At 47.3% G+C, this 22,953-nt stretch overlaps 8 protein-coding genes across 8 annotated transcripts; 6 read left to right on the forward strand and 2 right to left on the reverse strand.

Annotated features, from left to right (window-relative positions):
* Positions 1 to 31: 31 nt before the first annotated feature.
* BHQ10_005906 (uncharacterized protein) lies at positions 32 to 3,245 on the forward strand (the record flags this gene model as incomplete). The annotated part of the gene is made up of 10 exons (XM_040878433.1): positions 32 to 40; positions 85 to 260; positions 311 to 671; positions 734 to 790; positions 844 to 998; positions 1,056 to 1,289; positions 1,345 to 1,519; positions 1,577 to 1,943; positions 1,995 to 2,305; positions 2,364 to 3,245. The coding sequence occupies 10 exons, from the start codon at positions 32 to 34 to the stop codon at positions 3,243 to 3,245; spliced, it is 2,727 nt and encodes a 908-aa protein (XP_040734410.1).
* Positions 3,246 to 3,712: 467 nt separating this feature from the next.
* On the forward strand, positions 3,713 to 4,974 carry BHQ10_005907 (uncharacterized protein; the record flags this gene model as incomplete). The annotated part of the gene is made up of 3 exons (XM_040878434.1): positions 3,713 to 3,931; positions 3,983 to 4,313; positions 4,367 to 4,974. 3 exons carry the CDS (start codon positions 3,713 to 3,715, stop codon positions 4,972 to 4,974), a joined length of 1,158 nt encoding a protein of 385 aa, XP_040734411.1.
* Positions 4,975 to 5,759: 785 nt separating this feature from the next.
* On the reverse strand, positions 5,760 to 7,579 carry BHQ10_005908 (uncharacterized protein; the record flags this gene model as incomplete). Its single annotated transcript, XM_040878435.1, has 4 exons — positions 5,760 to 5,890; positions 6,522 to 6,869; positions 6,926 to 7,369; positions 7,426 to 7,579. 4 exons carry the CDS (start codon positions 7,577 to 7,579, stop codon positions 5,760 to 5,762), a joined length of 1,077 nt encoding a protein of 358 aa, XP_040734412.1.
* A 406-nt stretch (positions 7,580 to 7,985) lies between these two features.
* On the forward strand, positions 7,986 to 9,330 carry BHQ10_005909 (uncharacterized protein; the record flags this gene model as incomplete). The annotated part of the gene is made up of 3 exons (XM_040878436.1): positions 7,986 to 8,794; positions 8,852 to 9,077; positions 9,130 to 9,330. 3 exons carry the CDS (start codon positions 7,986 to 7,988, stop codon positions 9,328 to 9,330), a joined length of 1,236 nt encoding a protein of 411 aa, XP_040734413.1.
* An 825-nt stretch (positions 9,331 to 10,155) lies between these two features.
* BHQ10_005910 (uncharacterized protein) lies at positions 10,156 to 13,807 on the forward strand (the record flags this gene model as incomplete). Its single annotated transcript, XM_040878438.1, has 6 exons — positions 10,156 to 10,177; positions 10,237 to 11,451; positions 11,502 to 11,724; positions 12,204 to 12,700; positions 12,756 to 13,304; positions 13,362 to 13,807. 6 exons carry the CDS (start codon positions 10,156 to 10,158, stop codon positions 13,805 to 13,807), a joined length of 2,952 nt encoding a protein of 983 aa, XP_040734414.1.
* Positions 13,808 to 14,634: 827 nt separating this feature from the next.
* BHQ10_005911 (uncharacterized protein) lies at positions 14,635 to 17,131 on the forward strand (the record flags this gene model as incomplete). Its single annotated transcript, XM_040878439.1, has 3 exons — positions 14,635 to 14,812; positions 14,877 to 15,486; positions 15,541 to 17,131. The coding sequence occupies 3 exons, from the start codon at positions 14,635 to 14,637 to the stop codon at positions 17,129 to 17,131; spliced, it is 2,379 nt and encodes a 792-aa protein (XP_040734415.1).
* A 549-nt stretch (positions 17,132 to 17,680) lies between these two features.
* On the reverse strand, positions 17,681 to 19,383 carry BHQ10_005912 (uncharacterized protein; the record flags this gene model as incomplete). The annotated part of the gene is made up of 6 exons (XM_040878440.1): positions 17,681 to 18,022; positions 18,073 to 18,463; positions 18,515 to 18,601; positions 18,648 to 19,058; positions 19,112 to 19,165; positions 19,292 to 19,383. The coding sequence occupies 6 exons, from the start codon at positions 19,381 to 19,383 to the stop codon at positions 17,681 to 17,683; spliced, it is 1,377 nt and encodes a 458-aa protein (XP_040734416.1).
* Positions 19,384 to 21,352: 1,969 nt separating this feature from the next.
* Positions 21,353 to 22,818, forward strand: BHQ10_005913 (uncharacterized protein; the record flags this gene model as incomplete). The annotated part of the gene is made up of 3 exons (XM_040878441.1): positions 21,353 to 21,598; positions 21,662 to 22,435; positions 22,489 to 22,818. The coding sequence occupies 3 exons, from the start codon at positions 21,353 to 21,355 to the stop codon at positions 22,816 to 22,818; spliced, it is 1,350 nt and encodes a 449-aa protein (XP_040734417.1).
* Between the last annotated feature and the right edge of the window lie 135 nt (positions 22,819 to 22,953).

Raw genomic sequence — 22,953 nt, forward strand, 5'->3', positions numbered from 1 at the left:
AGATTTCACACTTTCTATAGCAGTCTGAAACATGTCGAAAGTAAGTCTTCCCAACAACCCTTTATGGTCTGACTGACATTATAGTTTTCGCTCCATGGTCGAACCGCGCTGGTAACGGGAGGTGCTCGAGGATGTGGATTGGCATTTGCACGCGGATTGGCAGAAGCTGGAGCAAATGTCGCTATCTTCGACGTAATTGAACCAGACGCCGCATTCTATGAGATCGAGAAGGATCATAAAGTTCGCACAGCTCATTACAAGTTAGTACTCTACTTCCGTTTATCCAACATGCGTACTCACCACCAAAAAGGGTTGATGTGTCGTCCCCAGAATCCCTCGAAAAAGGCTTCGCCGACTTCCAACGCGATTTCGATAATGCCCTCGACATCTGCGTTCCATGCGCCGGAATCAACCGCCATCTCCCTTTCTTAGAATTCACTTTCAAAGAACACCACGATTTGGTCTCCGTGAACGTGTTAGGTCTATATTTTACTGCTCAGGCCGCGGCAAAACAGATGATTGCGAATGGAACAAAACATGGTAGCATCGTCTTGGTAGCAAGTATGGCAAGTCATATCGCTGTAAGGGATCAGTTGTGCAGCGCCTATTGCGGTACCAAAGGTGCTGTACGATCCATGTGTCCGGCAATTGCGAAAGAGCTAGCACAATATGTACGTTCATCGTCATGGTTGAATTGTAAATTTTTTTTTATCTGAGGCTAAGAGGCAATTAGGGCATCCGGGTCAACTCAGTCTCACCTGGATATGTGCGAACGGAGATGACAGCAGCCGTGAGTTGCTACGAAAAATATTTGTCTGATATTCAGGCTGACACATTTGCTAGTTTTCACATCTCCTTCCAAAATGGGAGTCGGAAGCCATGCTTAACCGCATCGCCGAGCCTGAGGATATTATGGGAGCATGTGTTTTTCTTGCCAGTGATGCAAGCTCCTACATGACCGGACAGGATATCATCGTAGATGGGGGAGTCACCCGATGGTAGATCAATAACAAGAGTGGGGGATTCGATGCAACTAGTGGTTATATGGGGGTCAGGTTCATGCTACATACTTCACACTTGCTCCGCCAGCTGCATGATGGCTATGTGTTTCATAACTATGTAGTGCTGGCCGCTTCGGTAACTTTTGTGCGAAAGAATAGAAAAATAGATCATCTTTTATCGAAAATGGCACCCGCTGCAGAGAACGAAGGATACAGTCTTAATGGCGCGATTGGTGCTTCGACGACAGTTGTTGTCGTCGGCGCCGGGCCTGCGGGCTTAATGCTAGCGTGTGTAAAAATCTATATGCTCGTCATGATATGTCTACTGATCATCAGTCTGCAGATGTAATCTCGTGCGATTCGGTATCGATGTGATTATCCTAGACGACCGACCCGAAAAGACTTCGGCTGGCAAGGCAGACGGCATACAACCTAAAACCATTGAGACCTTCAAGCAAATGCGGCTTGCTGACTCTTTATTGAAAAATGCCGCTCGTGTTTATGACATCTCTTTCTGGGTAAATCCATAACGCGTTTTCATGCGGTCGATACTGTAGCTGACTGCGTCCTGTCAGCAATCAAAGCCGGAAGCACCACTCAAAAGGACCGGGCGACAAATTCACTACCCCGATCATCTCGTTGGAGCCTCAGATCCGTACATTTTGCTCGCGCATCAAGGCATGGTCGAAGATCTCTTCATTGACGACATGAGCTCGAGAGGCGCTTTCGTGACAAGAAACAGTCGATTCATTTCTTGCTCACGGGTGGCAGGCACTAAGATGTTGGATGTGACATACGAAGATACCCTCAGCAAAACTATCAAGACTATCCGAACCGAGTATTTGGTTGGATGCGATGGTGCTCGGTCTAAAGTTAGAGAGTTTATCCCGAACGCCCAATTGATTGGCGAGATGACCAACGCCTCATGGGGTGTACTCGATGGTAAGTATTCAATTAACAGTACTTTGATTTAGCGATGCTAAAATTAAGTAGGTGTCATTGATACGGACTTTCCTGACTTATGGAGCAAAGTTGCTGTGCGGTCTCATGTGGCCGGATCAATCTTATGGATTCCTCGAGAACGCAACTTGACTCGATTATACGTCCAACTCAGCGAGACCGATGGCGAACGAGTCGATAGACTGAAAGCCACACCAGAATACGTTATGCAACGTGCCAGAGATGCAATGTATCCGTTTCGGCTTGAGTGGAAGACAATTGAATGGTTTGGAAATTATGTCGTAGGCCAACGAGTAGCAAATCATTTTATGGATTCAGATGCTAGGATATTCATTGCTGGTGATGTATGCTTTTCAATCATACCCAACACTAAACCTGAGCCAGCAAGCTAACAATCAACAGGCTGGACATTGTCATTCCGCCCTTGCAGCCCAAGGAGCAAATACAAGTATGCACGACAGCTTGAATTTGGCATGGAAACTCAACGCTGTTATTCGTGGTATAAGCAAGCCCTCGCTTCTAGCTACCTATGAAGAGGAACGACAAAAGATTGCATATGATCTCATAAACTTCGATGCAGAACACTGCAAGGCTTTTGCTGCCGGTGATGCTGCTCTAGCCAAGAACTTCGATGATAACATTCGCTTCATCTCTGGAGTAGGTGCAGAGTATTCAGAGGGAATGCTTAACAGGAATAAGCATAGCATCCCAAACCGCCTACAGCCTGGGGCTCTTCAAGTCCCAGCAAAAGTGACTCGGTACATTGACGCCAACCCAGTGGACATTCAACTAGATATTCCCATGTTAGGGCAATTTCGGATATTCTTCTTCGCCCCAGATGCCCTAGCGGCTCTTCCATTCTTGCAATCCATTTGTGACGGAATTGATAATGGTAGTCCAATGGGAAGAATAGCATCACAAGCAAGCCAGTCTTACCTAAAGCAACCACGACGAGAAGCCCCATCAGATGCGTTTGCAAACCATTCGAGGTACACCGCTGTATCTGATGCCTTCACATTATCCTTGGTGACAAAGTCTCCCAAATCTCAATTTGAGATTGCGGACTTGCCGAAGCTACTCCAAGACAGTCGCTGGACATTGTACCTTGACGATGTTGATACATCAGGATGCACCGATAAGTGGTTCGGAGCTCTGCAAAGTACACAGTCTGGAATTGTCATTGTAAGGCCAGATGGGTATGTTGGGGCTATTGATACGTGGGAATTTTCAGCCAGTGTTGAGGCAAAACGATGGTTAGAGGAATATTTCGCATTTCTCGTGTGAATATAAACAGCCAAAGCATTAAGAAAGGATTTAGATATTTTCACAACTTCTATGAGAGGACTTCCTAGGGTGTTTCTTGCCACGTACATCTTCGAGACCTGTCAACATTGACGCGGATCATAAGCTGATTTAAAGGATTCGAAGAAAAGTCATAAATAAAAAGCGAGAGAGCATCGCATGAAGCATTTTATTGGCTATAATTTGTCAGTGATAGGGTGGGGGATCGATGTTTTTTCGTTGGCCTACATCGGCATTGTACTGTATGGTGGGGGTAGGGCTATGTTGGTGTACATCAAAGGTGAAGACTACTAACTTTTTAGCTCCACTGTCATCCCACCATGTTACATGGGTAGCTTCGCAAAAGTCAAAGTTTAATTGCGATTGGAAATTAGTTATATAACGGCATCAGGCCTGAAAACTTGCCTGGCAACAAACATCGTTCGAACATCAACTGCAATCTCTTCAAAATGGGTTCAATCGAGGTTTCTAGCTCACTTTTCCAGCCTCTCAAGCTAGGTGCAGTGACCTTGGGTCACCGAGTTGTGCAGGCTCCTTGCACTCGTATGAGAGCGACCAAAGAGTCAGATGGAGTCTATGTTCCGAACGATCTAAATGTTGAATACTACGGACAGCGTGCTTCCCAAGGGGGTCTCATGCTGACAGAGGCAACTCCAATCAGTAGAATTGTATGTATAAAGTTTACCATTTTGCGTCTTTTCATTGTGCTAACATCTCAGGCCGCTGGATACCCAGGCGTTCCCGGAATTTTCACAGCCTCACAAATCGCTGGGTGGAAGAAGGTGACCGATGCCGTCCACACCAAAGGTGGCTTCATATACTGTCAATTATGGCACGTCGGTCGCGCAACTGTTCCATCTTTTATTGAGGGAAAGGAAGTTCTCGGTGCAAGTGACATCCCAATCACCGGTAAAGCAATGGATGGTAATGACTACGCTGCAACTCCTCCCCGGCCTATGACGGTCGACGAAATACGAGAAACTACCGCCGAGTACGCAGCTGCGGCTAAAAGGTCAATTGAAGCAGGATTTGATGGTGTTGAAATTCACGGTACGAATTCTTTGTGTTTAGATTCTATATCGGGCTAATATTGGAGCTAATAGCTGCGAACGGTTACCTTCTCGACCAATTCCTCCACGACAACGTCAACAATCGAACAGACGACTACGGCGGCTCTGTTGAGAAACGCTCTCGCATTGTTTTGGAAGTGATTGAAGCAGTTTCAAAGGCCATTGGTGCGGAGCGAGTAGGCATCCGCCTATCGCCTTACAACTATTTCCAAGACACACGAGACTCGAACCCTAATGCCCACTGGCTCACGATCTGTGAACAGATCGCCAGCTTGCCCTCAGAGATTCGACCAGCATATGTGCACATGATCGAGCCTCGTTTTGATGAAGAGTTGGATGAAGCAGCTAAGATGAGCTCACTACCAGTTGAGAAGCCATCACTCAATGTCTTCCGTCCAGCTTTGAAGCAAGGCGGAATTGCATTTCTTGCTGCCGGCAACTTCAATTCCGAAAATGCAGCTGTCAAGTTGACAGACGATGAGGCCGATGCCATAGCATTTGGTCGTTTGTTCATTGCCAACCCAGATTTGCCGAGAAGATTGAAGGAGGGACTGCCCTTGAATCCATACGATCGATCAACTTTCTATGGTGCGAATCCTCCAGAGAAGGGATACACTGACTATGCATTCTATAGTAAATAGGAGTAAGATTGGAATCAAATTTAATTAAGTTCTTCCACTATCGGACAATGCTACAAGTACTTTCATCGCATCATGAACGATTGCCCATCGAACGGTAGCTAGCTGTTGCGCCATGACGACTACTAAAGGCTTTGAGTCGTATTTGCCGGACATTGCTGCTAGTTCCGTAGCACTAGAGCAATTTGTCATGGTCACAATTATTGACGATAGATCTGCTTTAATCCTATTTTCTGGCGAAGAAACATCCAAACCTCGGTGGAACACCCAGCAAGCCAACGTAGCCAAGTAGAGGCACCAATGAAAGTGGAAAGCGTCTTTCTGGTCCCACTCATTAAGGCCAAGCACCGCATCTTGTAGAAGATATGACGCATGGCGTACGGCAGTAGTTGATGCTCCAGAATTCTCATGTAACCACCGAGAGACATTGCGCCGAGATCTCGTTTCATCGGCAGGAGTTACTGTCCGTCCCAGGATTTGTGTTGCTCCCGCTACAATTTGTAAGTCCAGTATCTCCACGTTTAAAGCAAGGCAGGCAGCATGATAGAGAGCATGAGCGGCCGTTTTCAGAGCTATAAAATGACAAGGGTCTGCCGTCTGTGCCAGCTTCATTGCTAAGCAACTTGCATCAAAATCTACTTTCCACAAGTCGTAAGATCGAAGCATACGTGGAGTCCAAGCTCCCACACGTTCTGGCGTTTCTGACCGCAATGTGGTTTGATCTCGGCGTTTGAGATCTGCAGATATAGACATCAAGCCATGGAGGACGACGATACGACTCAGCACGTTCAGATCTCGTGGTCGAGAAACGGTTCCAGGCGTAATGTAGCCTTTAAGAACTGATAGAAATGGTCTGTTTGTTTCGTGAGCAGCCGTTTGGGCCCATTCTTGGGCAGAGAATGCCTCCCAGGAGGCCGCGCTGCATGGTAAGCAGGATCTGATCTCAAAGGCTGACATGCAGAGAGATTGAGAGAATAGAACGGCATGTTGGGTATCCCACATAAAACAATGCATGGCAAGTCTTTTCCTCTGTTCTGCATCCATAGCTTGTAGCCATGTTTGTTCCAAATTGTCAGACTGGGCTAGGTTTGAATAGCTTTGGATATTGCAACAGTTACTACGGCGAATGAGCTTGATTAGTACACAATGGAATAGCTGGGCTCGTTCCCGTTGCTTAGAGCCCGCTCTCATCTTTCCGAAGCAGTCTATGAGAAGTGCTGTTTGCAAAACCCAGAGGTCTGGCTGTGGCGAAAAAGCGTCGTGGCACAAAAGTCGAGCTTGAAGTTTGTCGTGGATGCCAACAGCAAGCCAATGAGCCTCACGAGTACTATATGTAGCTCCCATGAATAAGACGGACGCCAGAAAGACTGGATCAACTGCGTCTGGATTAAAAGTCGGCTGGTGGATAAGCGGGTATGTAACATTGAAGCGTGTAAAAAACAAATCACAATACCCTTGTAGAGCAGGCAATGTGAGTAGGGATGATTCCAAGCTAAGCGGCTGGCCATCCATAACCATGGGAGATATTTGAAGCACTAGCGATAATATACCTTGGCGAGATATCTCGGATATTTGTGGCAGGCGTGGTGATTGAGTCTGGCCTAGGAAGGAAGTTCCACACATCCACTCCATCTCAAGGATTCCTGACGACGCATCCGGGGCCGGTGTACGTTGCGAGGATTCTCCAGTCTGCATCATTGAGGCCACCTCCAAAAGAGCTGATGGACCATCATAGTTTCCCGTCGGCTGGTATGAAATGTCCATTTGTACATCGGGGCATGCCTCCGTATCGGAGCCAAGAGGAAAATCAAAATGATGAAAGGCATCGTCGAGATAGGCCACGTCAAACAGCCAATTATAGTTGCATGTTGCCGCAAAGGGCAGGTTGAAGTCGGTTGCTGTATCTGTTATCAGATAGGTTGAAAAGGTATTGACGACAGATGAAAATTCATACCGGTATCAAGGCCAAGCAAATCAGTCATTCCACCTAACCCAACACTGAAGGATCCGTCGGCTGCATCGAATTGTCCGGGAATCGGTTCCATAAAAGGTTCAAAAGGTCCGCCTGGCATCATTGGCGCCAACAATGGATCCGGTTCCTCGAGCGATAGCGATGCAAAGTCAGTTCCAGAAGTCGGCGGCGATATTGGACCTCCTTGAGCTGGAAACCCTTCTTCATCATAATCTTCCTCTCCTACCAGATCCAGACCCGAGCATGAGGTTGATGAATTGGAAGATGATTGAGCTGCTGACCGCATAGACTGAAGCTCTCGCTGTGATGGACGCACGATGATTGTACCATCATGGGCTCGACGAGTTCTTTTTCGCGTCTTCAGTACTCCCAGTCCCGGTCCGCCGGCTTCCTCGTCCCGCTTGTCATGACGACTGATATGTCGGGCTGAAATAATCAGTACTGAATCAAAAAAAATTAAGTGGGTTAACTCCTGTTCTCACCCAACAGATCTGAACGTTTGAAGTGCACTGAACAACGTTCACAAGTGAAACCACCTCGTGGCTGCTCATGATTGAGCGCATGCCGGCGCAGATGCTCGGCGCGAGTGAAGCTTTTGTTGCAACCAGGATGTTTACAGATGTGATCCTTCTTCATATTGGTATACCCGCTAAACACTTCAATTTGATTTCCACCACTTCAAAGGACACAGTAACTCAGAGAAAGCAGTAAACAGCTGCAAGAATGGAGGTGATAAGCATGTGGGGGAGTGATTGCTGGCACCGTTTAGTCGATGGGGTATTCTTATCAACGGCAAAGGAGCCAACCCCCATTTTTGATATTTGCCGGACTAGCTAAACATAAACCAGACGATAGACCCGGATTATGTAGAGCTTCAATCTCCTCGCCAGATGACCATTGTTTCTTAGTCTAGATTTTATAGTAAAAGCCCCCGTCCCTCAATTATCCATGGAAGCAGTATATAGAGGTGATACAAATCTTCACTGCTGCGGTAAGGTTTGTAAGATATATTTAGCACGATCAATCGTCGGACCTATTAGGCATGTTGCAGTATCTCGGCTTCTCGTCTAGTGATTCCAAGCCGGTGGAGAAAGAACCTCCCCGTAGCCTGCCTGCATCATGGTATCGCTCCGAGGCCATGTACCAACTAGAACGTCGGGCTATCTTCTCCAAGCGATGGATTCTGCTCACTCATTCTAGCCGTTTCGCCAAGCAAGGCGACTACCTTTCTTTCACAGTTGCCAACTTTTCATTTTTCTTGATTCGAGATCGCGAGGGAAACATTAATGCGTTCCATAATATATGCAGACATCGAGCATTTCCGGTTGTGCAAAGTCAATCCGGATGTACCTCGATTCTGAGCTGCAAATATCATGGATGGTCATACGGATTGAAGGGAAATTTGGCCAAAGCACCGCGTTTTGAGACCGTTCCCGAATTCGATAAAGATCAAAATGGGCTACTCCCCGTCCATGTCCACATCGACAAGGCGGGCTTCGTTTGGGTTAATCTTCAAGCTGGCGACCCCGATATAAAATGGGAAGACGAGTTTCGTAAGGTTGATGAGCAGCCCCGGATGCAAGACTTCGATTATGCAGGGGATTATAAATTTGATCATTACTGGGAAATGGACCTGGAAGCGAACTGGAAAGTGGTTATTGAAAATTACAACGAATGTTACCACTGTCCGACATCCCATCCGCTCATCAGTGCAGTATCCGATCTGCCTCGATACAGGGTCGAGCCAACAGCCGGATATATGGAGCATCATATCTACAACAAAGAGCAAAGTGAAGCCCATTTCAAGCGAGCCATCACATTTTTTTCACCAACGACATCGATTACTGTCACGTAAGTTGAATATGACCAATAGGTTGTCTATTAGGATTATTGCTGACCAGCAAGTAGAGAGAAATTCTTTTATATACAACGCATGATTCCCGTTTCTGCCACTAAAAGCAAAATCGAGAATGAAGTATATCGCCACAAAGATTCGACAAACAAGGAATTCGATGATATCAACGCTTTCTATCGGCAGGKGCTTGACGAAGACAAGGAGCTGTGTGAGGGGGCACAACGTAATCTTGGTGCTGGAGTGTTTGTCAATGGCGAGCTTCACCCAAATAAGGAAAATGTACGTATATTATTAGCAAATACTACATTGAATCTGCTAACAGGATGTAAAGGGCCCGATCTATTTTCAAAATAGCGTCAAGGCAATGGTGATGGAGCACCGGGAAAATGAAAAACAAAAAGACGGACGCGAGATATGGCCAGCCCTTCCTGCATTATCGAAGAGCATGACTAAGAAATTGGCGGATGAAGAGCAATTCTGCTCACAATTAGAGGCTTCCAGCTGCCTGCAGAGACCCGAACTCACTTGGTGATTTTGAACTATTGCATGAAGATCGAGGAAAACTGGATACCTCAGGCATTCCAGCACAAGATTTCCTAAATAGGAAAAATTGAGATACGACGACATCCGTCTGGACCAAGGTGTACAATGCATTCATTGGTGTGCTATAGATATCTCTTGATCCGTTCTCCGATTATACATAATACATATTGTCGATTTCATTCCTATGTTACGCGTTCGCAAATGACCAGTCTCTCTCAAGGCAACAGCATTTGACCGCCTGATTTAGAACGTCGATCCACCATAGCCCCATTCAACACACCCATGCCCAGCTTTTCAAGCGAGGAGTACGTTTCAAATTCATCAGTATGTAATTTATATAGGTTCAAATCACTGCTTAGGACGAAGAAAAGGACCTTTCGTTTTGGGTGCATATTGATCACGTGCAATTAGGGTTAGAAAATTGATGAATTCGCATTCCAGCAATCATAACGAATAATGCCAAAACAAACTTGGTACGCAGATTAGCGATCAACTGATCTTCAGGGATCGGTTCTCTCACTAGCAATATTCAGTCCAATAGCCGTGCATTTTGAATGTACATTGAACGACTAAAAATAGTGTGGCGGAGTCCGCAGAACGATGGCGCCTACAGAACTCCACTAAAAGAGTCCGAGTTTGAGGGTTAGCCAAGGCTCACTCCGCATTCACCCTCTGTACTTATAGGATCTACTTACTCAATGTCGTTCAACAATCAATCGCATGTCTTCAAGCCTCCAGATGATTGATCGTATCAATTAACTGGGCATTTCGAACAAAGGGTATATGATATTTCTATGAACTCTGCTCGTTCATCATGTTGGACGAAAATCTTCCCAGTACGTCTACGTCACCATCCCTGCCAGCCTTTCTAAGAAGCAGAGAACATATCTAACAGCAGCAGCCTTCTACCTCAGTAATGACAAGAAGAAACAATCCAACAACGTCCTTTTCACACAGCACGGCAACGAACCCGAACCGGCATACACATTACGCCGCCTTGATCCCTCCGAGCCGTCATCCCGAAACCGCTATGCCGTTGCTCTCTACGATCCTTATATCCCCGATGTGTTGTACGGAGAAGTTCTCATAATACCGGAGTGGACGCAGCCAACTCTATCCGCAGAAGCGATTCGTCAAAATGGAGGCGTACCTCCACCACCGGAGCCAATCATGCCATCGCAGTTCACCGTTCACCTATACAACCCGGACCAAGAGATTATAGTACGTCATAAGCCCAAGACGTGGAATTCGCAGCCGTCGTGGGAGTTCGAGATGCCCCAACAGTCTTTCAAACAACCTTCAAATTCTACCTTAGATCAGGTACAATCAGGCCCGGCCGCATCGGACGTGACGCCTAAGCTCAAGTTTGTATGGAGAAAGGATGGATCACTATCAAAGGATTTTGCATGTTACTTGTCTGGGAAGACTACCACTCCTGACGGTCGGAAGAAGAACAACAAGGAGCCAGATATTACTATTTCCATACTCAAAGGATTACGGGAGATCACCCTTTACGAGCCGAATCTATACCGGGTAGAAATGGAAGATTTCAAAGGTCTAGAGGTTGTATTGATGCTGGGTGCTGTCGTTATCCGAGATGTGTTTTTCGCTCCGCTCAAAGATGCATTCAATGTCTTCAATTCGCCTACCTCATCTGGGGTTAATTTGGCGACGGCAGAGGTACCTGTCATTCCAAACAATAATACTAGAAAACCTGCAGCAGCCGCGAGTGCAATCAGTATTCCACCTCGACAGCCCACTGCCACGATACCACTACGCGACACTAGGCCACTGCAAAGTCAACAAAATTTGGACCCTCGAACAAAGTGGGAGATGGACGCCGAAAACGCTCGGATCAAACAGCATGAGGACATTGCAAGAAGAGAAAGACGTCGCAAAGCCGAGGAAGAGGAACGCAGAACGAAAAAACTGCTCGAAGCCGAGCAAAAAGCACAACGCAAGAAACAAGCCGAAGTCGACAAAGAGACGGAACGATTAAAGAAAATGTATGGAAAGGAAGATGAGAAGAGTCGTCAGCAGAAACCGAATCAACCAAGCCATGCTCATCATCACTCTGCTGGTCCGGCTATTAGGGTATCTTCACATAATGGTTCGGCTCACCAGGCTCGCTATTCACATTATATGCCTGCTCCACCACAGCAGCCAGCACGGCCAGGCCCATACATGCAGCCATCGACGGCACATCACTCTTCCATCAGTTTGCGTCCATCGCAGCCGCATCCTCGACCTCAATCTTCAATGTCCTATCTCGGGGTCCCACAACCACGTCCAACAGCTTCAGCCCAAGAAATCCCACGATTGAGGGAGCGAAGAAGCATATTCAACTTTTTGAAGTCGTCAGATGGCGAATCGAATCGATTAAGTAAGAAGAAAAGTTCGGTTTTTTGATACAGAAAAGGCTTAAAAGGATTTACATAGAGTCTTTCGTCACGACTCAGGCGCATTGGATTTATACCCTGGTTTTTTATTTTTTACGGCCATGATATTTGCATTGCATGTTTTTGGTGTTTGGTGTGTAGTCGCCTTCATATGGGGCTGGTAGCTCATCTGTATCTTAGTTATGATGATGATAAAACAATACACGATCCATGCATTCTTAGCGGCTTTTTTAACGACATGGGTCACCTATAGTTACATTGATAGATTAGCCTTACTCAACCCCGCCTTTGCGAAGTCAATTCCACATTGACTTTTCCTCGGACACGTTCTATACATGGTTCAAGCTGCCTTGTTTCGTATGATGTGAGATATGCGCATCAAAATGGATGACTTCATTGCCCTCATCGTCAAAAATATTCAATCTCTCGACCATCTGAGACTACTACTATTGCTATGTACCAGTATTTTCGTCTACATCATAACAATCTGTATATACCGACTCTTTTTCCACCCCTTCGCCCACATCCCCGGCCCATTCTTTGCAAGGCTCACAGACGCCTACGGCCTCTACCACGCCTGGCGCCAGGATACTCATCTCGCCATTCACAGTCTCCATCTCACTTACGGCTCCGTTGTCCGCTATGGACCAAGCCGGATCCTCGTCAATGATGTCCAGGGCATGAAAGAGATATATGGCTATAATGCGAACTTTGCGAAAGGAAAAGCCTATGAAGTAATGAGATTCAATCCGGTGCAGAGCGTGTTTAACGCTACGGATAAGCACATGCATCGTAGGAAGAGGAGGCTTGTCGGGCAGGGGTTTTCGGAGGCGGCATTGAGGGCGAGTGAGGATTGTGTTTTGAGGCATGTTGATTTGTTTGTTGGGTGTTTACTTGATGCTGCTCCTTCTCAGGATGACAATTACGGGTGGGGGTCCGCCAAAGATGTGTCGATTAACGGTAAGTCTGCCTCATTGAACACTTCAGACTGGGAGGAAACTGACTAGCAGTATAGCAAACTATCTAGCTCTAGACATTATCACAGACCTCGTATTTGGCAAATCCACCGATGCCCTCAGCAAACCCGACAATCGAAAATACAGACCAATGCTAATATCAACCGGTCACCGAATGGCAATGGCCATTCAAATGCCCCAGGCCTTCCGCGCAGGTAAATCTGGGCAATGGCTTGATCTCGGGACGTGGATATTGAAAAATGCAGACGATAAACGAGCGCAATGGGCTGGTATGCTTCGAGGCTGGGTCATGGAACGAATCAAATCAGAAATGGCTGCTGCTGTGGAGGAGTCCGAACGGCGAGATATCATGTCCACCATTATTAATGCCACAGATCCAGATACGGGTGAAAAACTTTCTCCGCAAGAGATTGGTGCCGAAGCATTCACTCTGGTCTCTGCTGGAGCTGATACCACTGCAACAGCTATTTCAGCGACGGTGTGGTACCTATCTCGAAACCCGTCTGCGTACAACCGACTCGTCGCAGAAATCAGGTCACGATTCTCATCCGTGCAAGAAATTCGTGCGGGACCAACGCTCAATTCCTGTACGTATCTTCGTGCCTGTATTGATGAAGCTCTGCGGATATCTACCCCCGTAATAGCACCTTTGTACCGCGAAGCAGGGCGCGGCGGCGCGGTGGTCTACGGCGTCTATGTGCCAGAGGGATATGAAGCTGCCTGTCAAGGATATGCTCTACACCATAACGAGAAGTACTACCCAAACCCGTTTTCCTATTACCCAGAACGGTGGCTTGACCACGATAGCCCCGTGGCAGCAGATGCAAAGACAGCCTTCTTTGCGTTCTCATACGGCGTCAGAAACTGCGCCGGCATCAATCTGGCATATCTGGAAATCAATCTTGCAATTGCCAGGTTGATATGGTCTGCCGAATTTCGGGCCCCTTCTCACCCTTCTAATCTAGCTAAAGTTGGTGGCGGTGATCCAAATGCCAAGGAGCCTCTACGGAGGAGAGAAGATGAGTATCAGTTGTATGATATATTTGCGTCGGAAAAGGAAGGGCCGATGCTGGAATTCAGACGACGTTAGTCGTGAATCATTTCAAGCTATTTGGGTATCCCCATCTTCAACATTGAATGAAGTGGAGTGGATGTACACGTACTCCAAAAGACTAATTGATTGGCTCAATATGAGGGCTGAAATCTTTCCTAATACGGAAATATTTAGTAAAGCGTGCTAACTGCGCTCGGTTGCTAGCAGCAAAGATAGAATGTTGAGGAGCCTCTAAAGCCCGATAAAGGCTGATAAATATATAAATTTAGTTGTGGTAGAGGTTTCGAAGATATTTACTGCTAGAGTTATTCTTGTAGTTGGAAGAGAACATTGAAGCCATTAAGTAACCCGCCGAATTAGGGCTAACGGTACCTCTCACATAGGACATACAAACAGGCAACCTTGGAAGATAACAACCACCCCACAGGGTTACTCTAGTCGTAATAAACAACGCTAGATCTGCAAAATGAAGGCCCAAGAGCAACTAAATACCATTGAGTCCTTATCTGTGCGGGGACGACCCTTTGTCTTAGACTCTGGGCTTTAGATAGTAGAACAATTTGATTTGATCGTCTGTTGTGGGTGTAACTGTGTGATAGACCTGCCGGTTCTGGTATAGTAATCAAACTATCCCCATTCCCGACGCGATAACGAACGTTTTGTATGCTCGATGTTGCAATTACTAGTAATTAGTTTGTTGTATTATCTATATGATGTTGATAAGCAGATAAGGCTTTGCCCAGAGCATACCAATGTCAATTGGAAGGTAGAATTATATAATTATAAAAGTCTGTTCATTCGCCCATCTGGCAGAAGCCCTCTCTCGACAACCCTAAGGTCAACGACTGGATGTTTTGATCAGAATGGAGACTCCACCAAGTAAAGAAGCTCATCTAGAGTCTAAACCGGCCGTTTTGGACGACGCTGAGATAGGCCATAATCATGAGCCTCTCGCTGATCTAGAGGTTGACCTTGCGACGGTTTTGGAAGATGATAATGTTGAATACTCGTATGAATCGCATCGCTCTCCATTCGCAGAGGGTAATTTCTTTCCTCACGCCATTTCCCCTCCAAAATTTCAAGATATGTAGCTGATGCAGTAAAGTGAGAGCCGTGGTCCCTGAGGTTGACGACCCCGATATGCCCGTCAACACACTCCGAATGTGGTTCCTAGGCATCATCTTTACAATGATCGGCTCCGGAATCAATCAATTCTTCTCCCTGCGCTATCCATCCGTGCACATCGTAGCCCTAGTCGCCGAACTCCTCGCTTTCCCCTGCGGTGTCTTTCTCGCAAAAGTCCTGCCCGATTGGACCTTGAACTTTGGTCCTTTGGGGAAATGGAGTATCAATCCAGACGACAAATTCAACGTCAAAGAACATACTGTGATCGTGATTATGAGCAACGTCTCGTTCGGGTATTTCAGCGCGGACTCTACAAATATCATTCAAGCGGCATCAGCCAATTTCTACAATTTCGGTCTCAAGACTGGGTTTCAGGTCCTGGTGGTTCTTTGTGCGCAGTTATTGGGGTTTGGGGTTGCGGGTCTTTCGGCGCCGTGGATCGTTGAGCCAGCTAGTATTATATGGCCTGGAACGTTGTCCAATTGTGCTCTTTTGGAGAGCCTACATTCGAGGGCCAATGTGGCTGTCGGGAATTGGAAGGTTTCTCGTCTTCGGTTCTTTCTTTATGTGATGGTTGCGGCGTTTGTATGGTAAGCATTCCCCTTCTAAGCTACATGCCAGTACCATGTTAATGCGGCTCCTAGGTACTGGTTCCCAGGCCTCATCTTCACAGCCCTGAGCTACTTCACTTGGGTCTGCTGGATAGCTCCCAACAACAAAGTCGTCAACCACCTCTTCGGTATGCAGACCGGTCTGGGTCTAAGCCCTATTACGTTTGACTGGAGTCAAATCGCCTACAACACCAACCCGCTTCTGTCCCCCTCATGGGCAGCCATGAACGTCTTCGCAGGTTTCGCAATCTGCTTTTGGCTCATTACGCCAATTCTGTATTACACGAATACATGGTTTAGTGCTTATCTGCCTTTGATGACCGCTGATGTCTATGATCGGTATGGGAATGCGTATAACACGACTCGGGTCGTGAGTGCGGATTATACGCTCGACGTGGACGCGTACAGGGAGTATTCACCACCGTATCTACCAGTCACGTATGCTTTTGTGTATGGTCTGTCCTTCGCATCAATCACGGCCGTTATCACTCACACCTACCTCTGGCACTGGGACGACCTCATGGCCGCGTTCCGAGGCACCACACGACTAGACATCCACGCTCGACTCATGAAAGCCTACAAAAAGACACCTTGGTACTGGTACGCAAGCATGATCGTCGTTATCATGGCCATGTCGATCGCCATGGTCGAAGTGTACGATACCCAACTGCCGGTCTATGGCGTTTTTCTCGCCTTCATCATACCGGCAATCTATATGATCCCCTGTGGTCTGATCCAGGGTATAACGAACGTAGACGCTAACCAGCTCAATGTGCTTAGCGAATTTATCGGCGGGKACATGTTTTCCGGCAGACCGCTGGCGAACATGTGTTTTAAGATCCTGTCAACCGATGTTGTGGGTCAGGGAATCTTTTTTGCAATGGATATGAAATTGGGACATTACATGAAAGTTCCACCACGAACACTCTTCTTTGCGCAAGGCTTCGCTACAATCCTCGGCGCTCTGACCCAAGTCGGAGTTACGCTCTGGATGTTGGGTAACATCGACAATATCTGCAGCCTCGACCAAGCGGATGATTTCAGCTGTCCCAACGGCCGAACCGTGTACAGTAGCAGCGTAATCTGGGGATTGGTAGGGCCCAGTCGATTGTACTCTGCCGGCAAGATCTATTCCTCTTTGAATCATTTCTTCTGGATTGGTGCTATTACACCGATTATCACCTGGGCGCTGTGGAAGTACACGAAGAAGGATTACTGGAAGAAAGTGAATTGGCCGTTGTTTTGGGTTGGGACTTATAACGTGCCTCCTGGTAATACCCTTCCCTCCCTCCTCAACCCTGTTATAATTCTAACGGATGGTGATACAGCAACCGGAATAAACTACTCCAGCTGGGCAATCGTCAACTTCATCTTCAATCACTGGATCAAAAACAAATTTTTCGCCTGGTGGACCAAATACAACTACGTCCTGGCCGCTGCTCTCGACACAGGGATCGCCATCAGTGGTATCATCATCTTCTTTTGCGTCTCGTACCCCGGGGCAGTGTTTCCGGATTGGTGGGGGAATAACGTGTATTTGAATACTGCTGATGGGCAGGGTGTAGCTTGGTTGGATATTCCGGAGCAAGGGTATTTCGGGCCGGCGAATGGGACGTGGTCGTAGTCTTTCCTCACTCTTAGATCCAATGGTAAGGCTACTGCAATATGCAGTCTGGTATAGATAGACAGAGACGAGACGTTAGTACTGAGACATAAGAAGTCTTTGTAGCTGTGTAAATTCTTCGAATTGTCGTACAATCCACAGGCCCAAGTGGGCGACATGAGATGAATCATGAATTTTAATTCAATATAGTATACGCACGTGTAATAATAGTATGGTAGTAGTCTCACATAAATAACCCCGTTCATACCGGGAGCTTCCTGATACCATCCCCTCCAACGCCGTCTGTACGAGTGTTCCACAATCAAACTGAGTCAAGATAAGAAAAGACGTAAACCATATTATAGTTAGGGGGAAGAACGAAATTGCAGAATCGAAACAGAGAGTTGGACATGACGGAGGCTGATGTATGTCCGATACAAGAAACAAAACTCCCACTGCAAGACCCAAGCGATGCTCAATGTCCAATTAATGTGTTTGTGTATAATAACGTGTCATGTGTGAATGACGGTTGGTCTATACATGAAAAGAGAAAGAGAAAAGGAGTCACACTCAAGGGGAGGCCCAGCCGCCTGCAACTTCGACCCATTCTGCCAGGCAACTTCCTTGTTTCCCTTCGACGTCGACAATGTCTGTATCGCATCTGCATCGGCAACCCACTCCGTTCTCTTTGACGGGGTCGGGTGTGGCCCAGTAGTCGTCTTCTTCAATCCGTTTCTTTTCGTCTTCAGTCGTCTTTTCCAGAAACGGAATGCGAGGTAATTGCCGAGCTGGTGCGTTCGCTGGGCAGTGCTGAATCGTCGTGTGGCGGTAGCCAAAGTCTCGGAAGTAGTGGATGTCACGAGGTGCAAGTAGTGCACCAGCGGCCAAGGAATGAATTGGCGCATCACCCCACTGTGGTCAATCAGTATTTGATGTAAAAGCAAACGAATAAAATGACGTACCCGTTCCATCCAGAAGCCTCCACTGCGGTCCATCATCTCAAAGAAGTCTTCATACTCTTTGCTGCGGAAGAAGTCCAATCGAGCAATCTCGAAATTACTCCAAAAGTGACACATGTTATACTTTTCGCCCTCCATAGTCTCTTTATCGATCTCTGGAGGTTTGATATCGTCAAGCTCTTCAGGAATGGGTTCTTTCTTTTCGTCGTCCTTCTCTTCATCTTGTGGAGGTTTTTCAACGAACATCTCCCAAAGGCCTTTCGATTCTAGACCGTTGACACGTTTGTACGCCGATGCATAACGGAAAATATTCGGAACAGTCTCTCGAAGCTCCTTGACAGCGATCGTAAAACCATACGTTTTGTTGGCCTCTGCCATTTTCAGGAAAGGGTCACTGTATCACGGTTAATTAGGGAATTTGATTTTAGCAAACAAGTCGACTCACTATGTAATGTCACAGAAGTACTTGATCTCGGGCTCCAACCGCCAGTACCACTCGTACTTCAACAGTAGGGGGTGCTTGTAGAAGAAGCTGTATCCGTTTAGCAAATGCATATAGTTTTCAAAGAGTTACATACCCAGAGTAGAATCTGCACATATGGTGATAACTTTCCATACCACCATACATAATAGCGGCATCCCCTTGTTTCCTAATTCCCTCCTTGGCGACTTCATGGTCTACCCAGTCAGGATACCCCCACATGCTATCATCGATCTTGCCAAACTCAACGGGGGCGCTGGTGTAATTTTGAATGGTGTCTTTGAATTCGTTGTCGAAATCTCCATCGTTCAAAAAAACGTACGGATAATGCCACCATCTGTTGAAATGGCGTTCAATTGACTTGACAGACTGAATGACACCCTCGAGTTCTTTGTTACGTGCGAGTACGACGAATGCGGCATTGGCTCGAGGTGCGGCCGCGATTGCTTTTTCGTCGATATCCACACATCCTGTCGCAAAGACCTTGTCATGTTCTTCGCTGATTCGTCTGTACAATATCATCAGTAAGCGCAGATTGAGTGGAGCATTTTGTTCACAAACCTGATAGACGGAGGTGACCCAGCTGGGACGAGCACGCCCGAAGAGGACGGATGTCTTGCGAAAATAGTCACAATCAAAACAATTATAACACAAGGAAATATTAACACAACGCCCAGTGGTATCGAAACGCTCGAATTGCCTCGTAATCGGATTCGTCTTCGAAGAAAAGTCAAGGGCGACAATCTGCTACCCTTCTCGCGTGATACATCTTCTAGAGATGCCAGCGCCGGCGCAGACGGCAAACGCTTGACGATGCGTCGGACGATATTCATGGTGGCTATTCAGCCCCAAGGACTGATGAGAGGTCAATCAGTCAAGGGAGGGTTGAGATAGATGTCTTGTGAATATTGGAAGATGCTGTCTGCCTGAGACCGAGTCGACACGGTCAATTTCTCTTTCCTTCTCTTTTAACCAAACTCAATGTATTCATAAAGTTCGTCAAGAAAAATGCTGGAAAAGATGGATCCGTAACGAGCGGCTGGAGGAAAAGCCTCCGTTATCTCCCCAACGACCCTGCGAGGCCGACCACAAAAAGCGCACACGGCGATCGGCCAAGCTTTGCGCGCTGGCAATATGCTATGAGAAGATTGTCGTATTCGACCGGAGCAGTCCAGTCGACGAGGTCATCCGCGGAAAGGATGTGATGGCGAGACAGAGAAGGAAGGGTGGATGGTGGCAGATCGAAAGAGAAAGTAAAGTTGGCAGTGGCCGAAAAGGATGGAGAGATATGACAGGACGCAACTCAATTGGCGCGGTAAGGGCTGGCAGAAGAAGCCCGCCCGCCAAGACCCAAGGGGTAGATTACGCTGTTACAGCCGTTACGCGTTCCGTGCGGTTGCTTTACATGACGCGGCTCGGTTCTGGAGTAGGCGGGCGGTATTAGATACGGTCTGGTATATTCCAATACCATCTCTGCTCTTCGGGGTGGCGTTTTGCTTTCGTCTTTCCCCGTCAATACTCAATTGTCCATTACGACTACGACTACGTACACGTACGGACAAGTAGAATAGGAGACAGTCTCGACTCTCTCGTCCATCGGAGCATCATCGTCAGTCACGTTAACTCCCCGTACTCAAGGTAGTCTACTATAGTAGTAGGTTTAGTCCACAGGCTACCAGCGTCAAGGGCCAGAATTACAGTGGAAACCTTGATTGAAGGTCAAACATTTACTCATCATCTAATAGGCTGAGGTTATATTAAACGGCGTCATACTAGAATCTTGTTTTGCATGAACTTTACTTCTACCTACAGAGTACAACTACATACTATATATGATATAGATAAGGAAAATTTCCTTCTCGCGTACGTACGTATATAGGTACGTTAATCCTTAAGCACCCAGGTAGGATTGTATGCGCAGCTAGACTCCTGCTCCCTCGATTCTAAGGAGCTGTCGGATCAAGGGCGAAAACCAGTGAGTGCATCAGGCCTGGATCAGTCCATGTCCACTTTTCGGTGTCTGCAAGTGCTGAGTTTCTCCGTGTCACCACTCCAAGATGAACCAGACATTTGGTGATTGATGGTTGATGATCATGAGAATGACAAAAGTAGCCACGGCGAGGCAGTGCTTCCCACCATTCAACATTCAGCAAGCAGGTGTCGAATATCGCTGAGTGCAGATCACGCTTACATAACCCGATGTGGCTGTTCACCCTCCAGAAAGCGTCAATCAACAGCCAGAGTTTCATCTGCACGAGAGCATCGCCACTTCTCAACACTGCGCATCTATTATTCAATCATTCATCCTCAGATTAAAGCTTCTGCCTGGTGGCTTGTTTGACTACCTTAGTATAACGTTGTCTGCTGAAGTACACACTACGTACATAGTAGGATATACTATCGCCGCTTCCCGCTCGACGTCACGGACTACCGCTCCCAGCACGATAAGATAAACACTCTCAACTCCCTCGCCCAGAAAAAGTTCCAGAATTTAGACTTAGATGTTAGAACCCCTTTCTCCCTGCTCCACGCGACACCCTTTGGACCGCGCGCCGATCGATCGTGCCGACTCCTCTCTTCCAGTCAAGCAATTCGTTTTCGTCTTTGGTCGACCATTATTACATCGTTGTGATATAGCTTGCCGTTCCGTGGATCGTTAACCGTTAACTTTATATACTTGCCCTTTCTGGAGGCTGTCAAACCCTCCTGCTGTACGAACGCCATACATACTGATGAATATAACCAATTCGACCTGTTCTTCGTCTGTTTCCCTTCGTGTTCCCTAGATTCCGATACAACGACATGGCGCAAAGCCTCTCGGTCGTGCCGTCCTCGCAAACGGCAGCCAATTCCGAAACAAGACCAATCGATGTGCCTCCGTCCAAAATAGGCCCAATGAGCGTGGCCGGCCCCTCGCAGTCATCAGCAAGTTTTCGCACCGGTCATTTGAATCTCGACACGTTCTCGCCGGTCAATGAACATGGGAGCTTCGAGTTTGATCGCGTCTTGAAGCGGGGGAAAGTGTTTGGGAAGATCAAGAGTCGACATGTGAGTGTCAAGAAGAAAAACCTCTGATCCACGTTTTAATCTCGATCTGTTGTACAAAAATAGGCATTCAAAGCTTCCTGGAAACCATGCTACTTAGTCCTACGCCCGAATCTGCTCTCTGTCTATAAGGATGAAGACGAAGCCAGACTATTATTGTCCGTTACACTCTCCGATGTCGCCGCTGTCGCCCCAATTCATTCCGCGCGATCGCACCGCGAACATGTCTGGGGAATATTTTCGCCGTCGCAAAACTATCGCTTCCAGTCTATCTCTGAGCAGGATGCCAAGGTATGGATTGACCGAATCCGCGCCGAGGTGCACATAGACGAGGAAGAAGAAGCTATAGTCGCGCAGTCGAAATCTACCAAACACATTGGAGTGACTACGGGCTATACGAGCGAAGGCGAAGAGCACGCCGGAATAATAGCAAGCGAATATTCAGATATTGGCGAAACCGACCATACAATCCTGTCGAGCTCGCCGGAACTCATACGGACTGTGTCTTTGGGACATCGAGGCAAGAGCCTACCATTTGCGCAGGATTATTCCGGCAATGAGATGACGGAGTATTCGGATTTGTCGGATGGTCCTGGTGGTAGTTCACGACCATCGCAACCGCACAAGATTTCTCCCGAGAGAGAAGATTCCAGCGATCAACCTGCCAAACGTCCTTCTTTAGCCCGCGAGCCCACTGCGTCAGGGGTACTGGGTGATCCTGACCGCGTGATCTGCCATGGCTGGCTACAAGGCCTACATAGCAAGCGAGGCGTTCGACAATGGAAGAAACTCTGGGTTGTCCTTCGACCAGTCAGCTTAGCCCTATACAAAGATGAACGGGTTCGCGCCTTCCCTTCTTTCCTCTACACATCCACCATACTAATGTCCCCCAGGAATACTGCGCAATCCGCATCATCCCTATGTCCCAAGTCATCAACGCCGCCGAGATAGACCCCATCTCACGCTCCAAAAACTTCTGTCTCCAAATCATCACCGAAGACAGACCCATCTACCGCTTCTGTGCACCAGACGAAGAGTCCTTGGCAAAATGGCTAGGCGCGCTGAAGAGTATTGTAGTCGGACGCAAAAAGGCGATGGAGAGTAGGAAGGTTAGTACTAGTAGTCAAACTGGTGCTGTGCCTGGTCCTGCTCCTGCTGCTGCTGCTGTTGCTTCGGCGCCGACGATTATTGCTACGCCTGAACCATTTCAGCCTTTGAGGTGATTATTTAGGGTTACTGTTATTCTTTGCGCTGGCGATCGGGTCTATTGGAGCGGGGGTCTGAATTATGATATCCATCTGTGTATGATTTAGTTTAACTTGTTGTCTTTCTGTCTCTCTAATCCAAATATGCTCTAT

The sequence above is a fragment of the Talaromyces amestolkiae genome, assembly GCF_001896365.1.
Source record: "Talaromyces amestolkiae strain CIB chromosome Unknown scaffold10.1, whole genome shotgun sequence".
Classification (NCBI taxonomy): Eukaryota; Fungi; Ascomycota; class Eurotiomycetes; order Eurotiales; family Trichocomaceae; genus Talaromyces; species Talaromyces amestolkiae.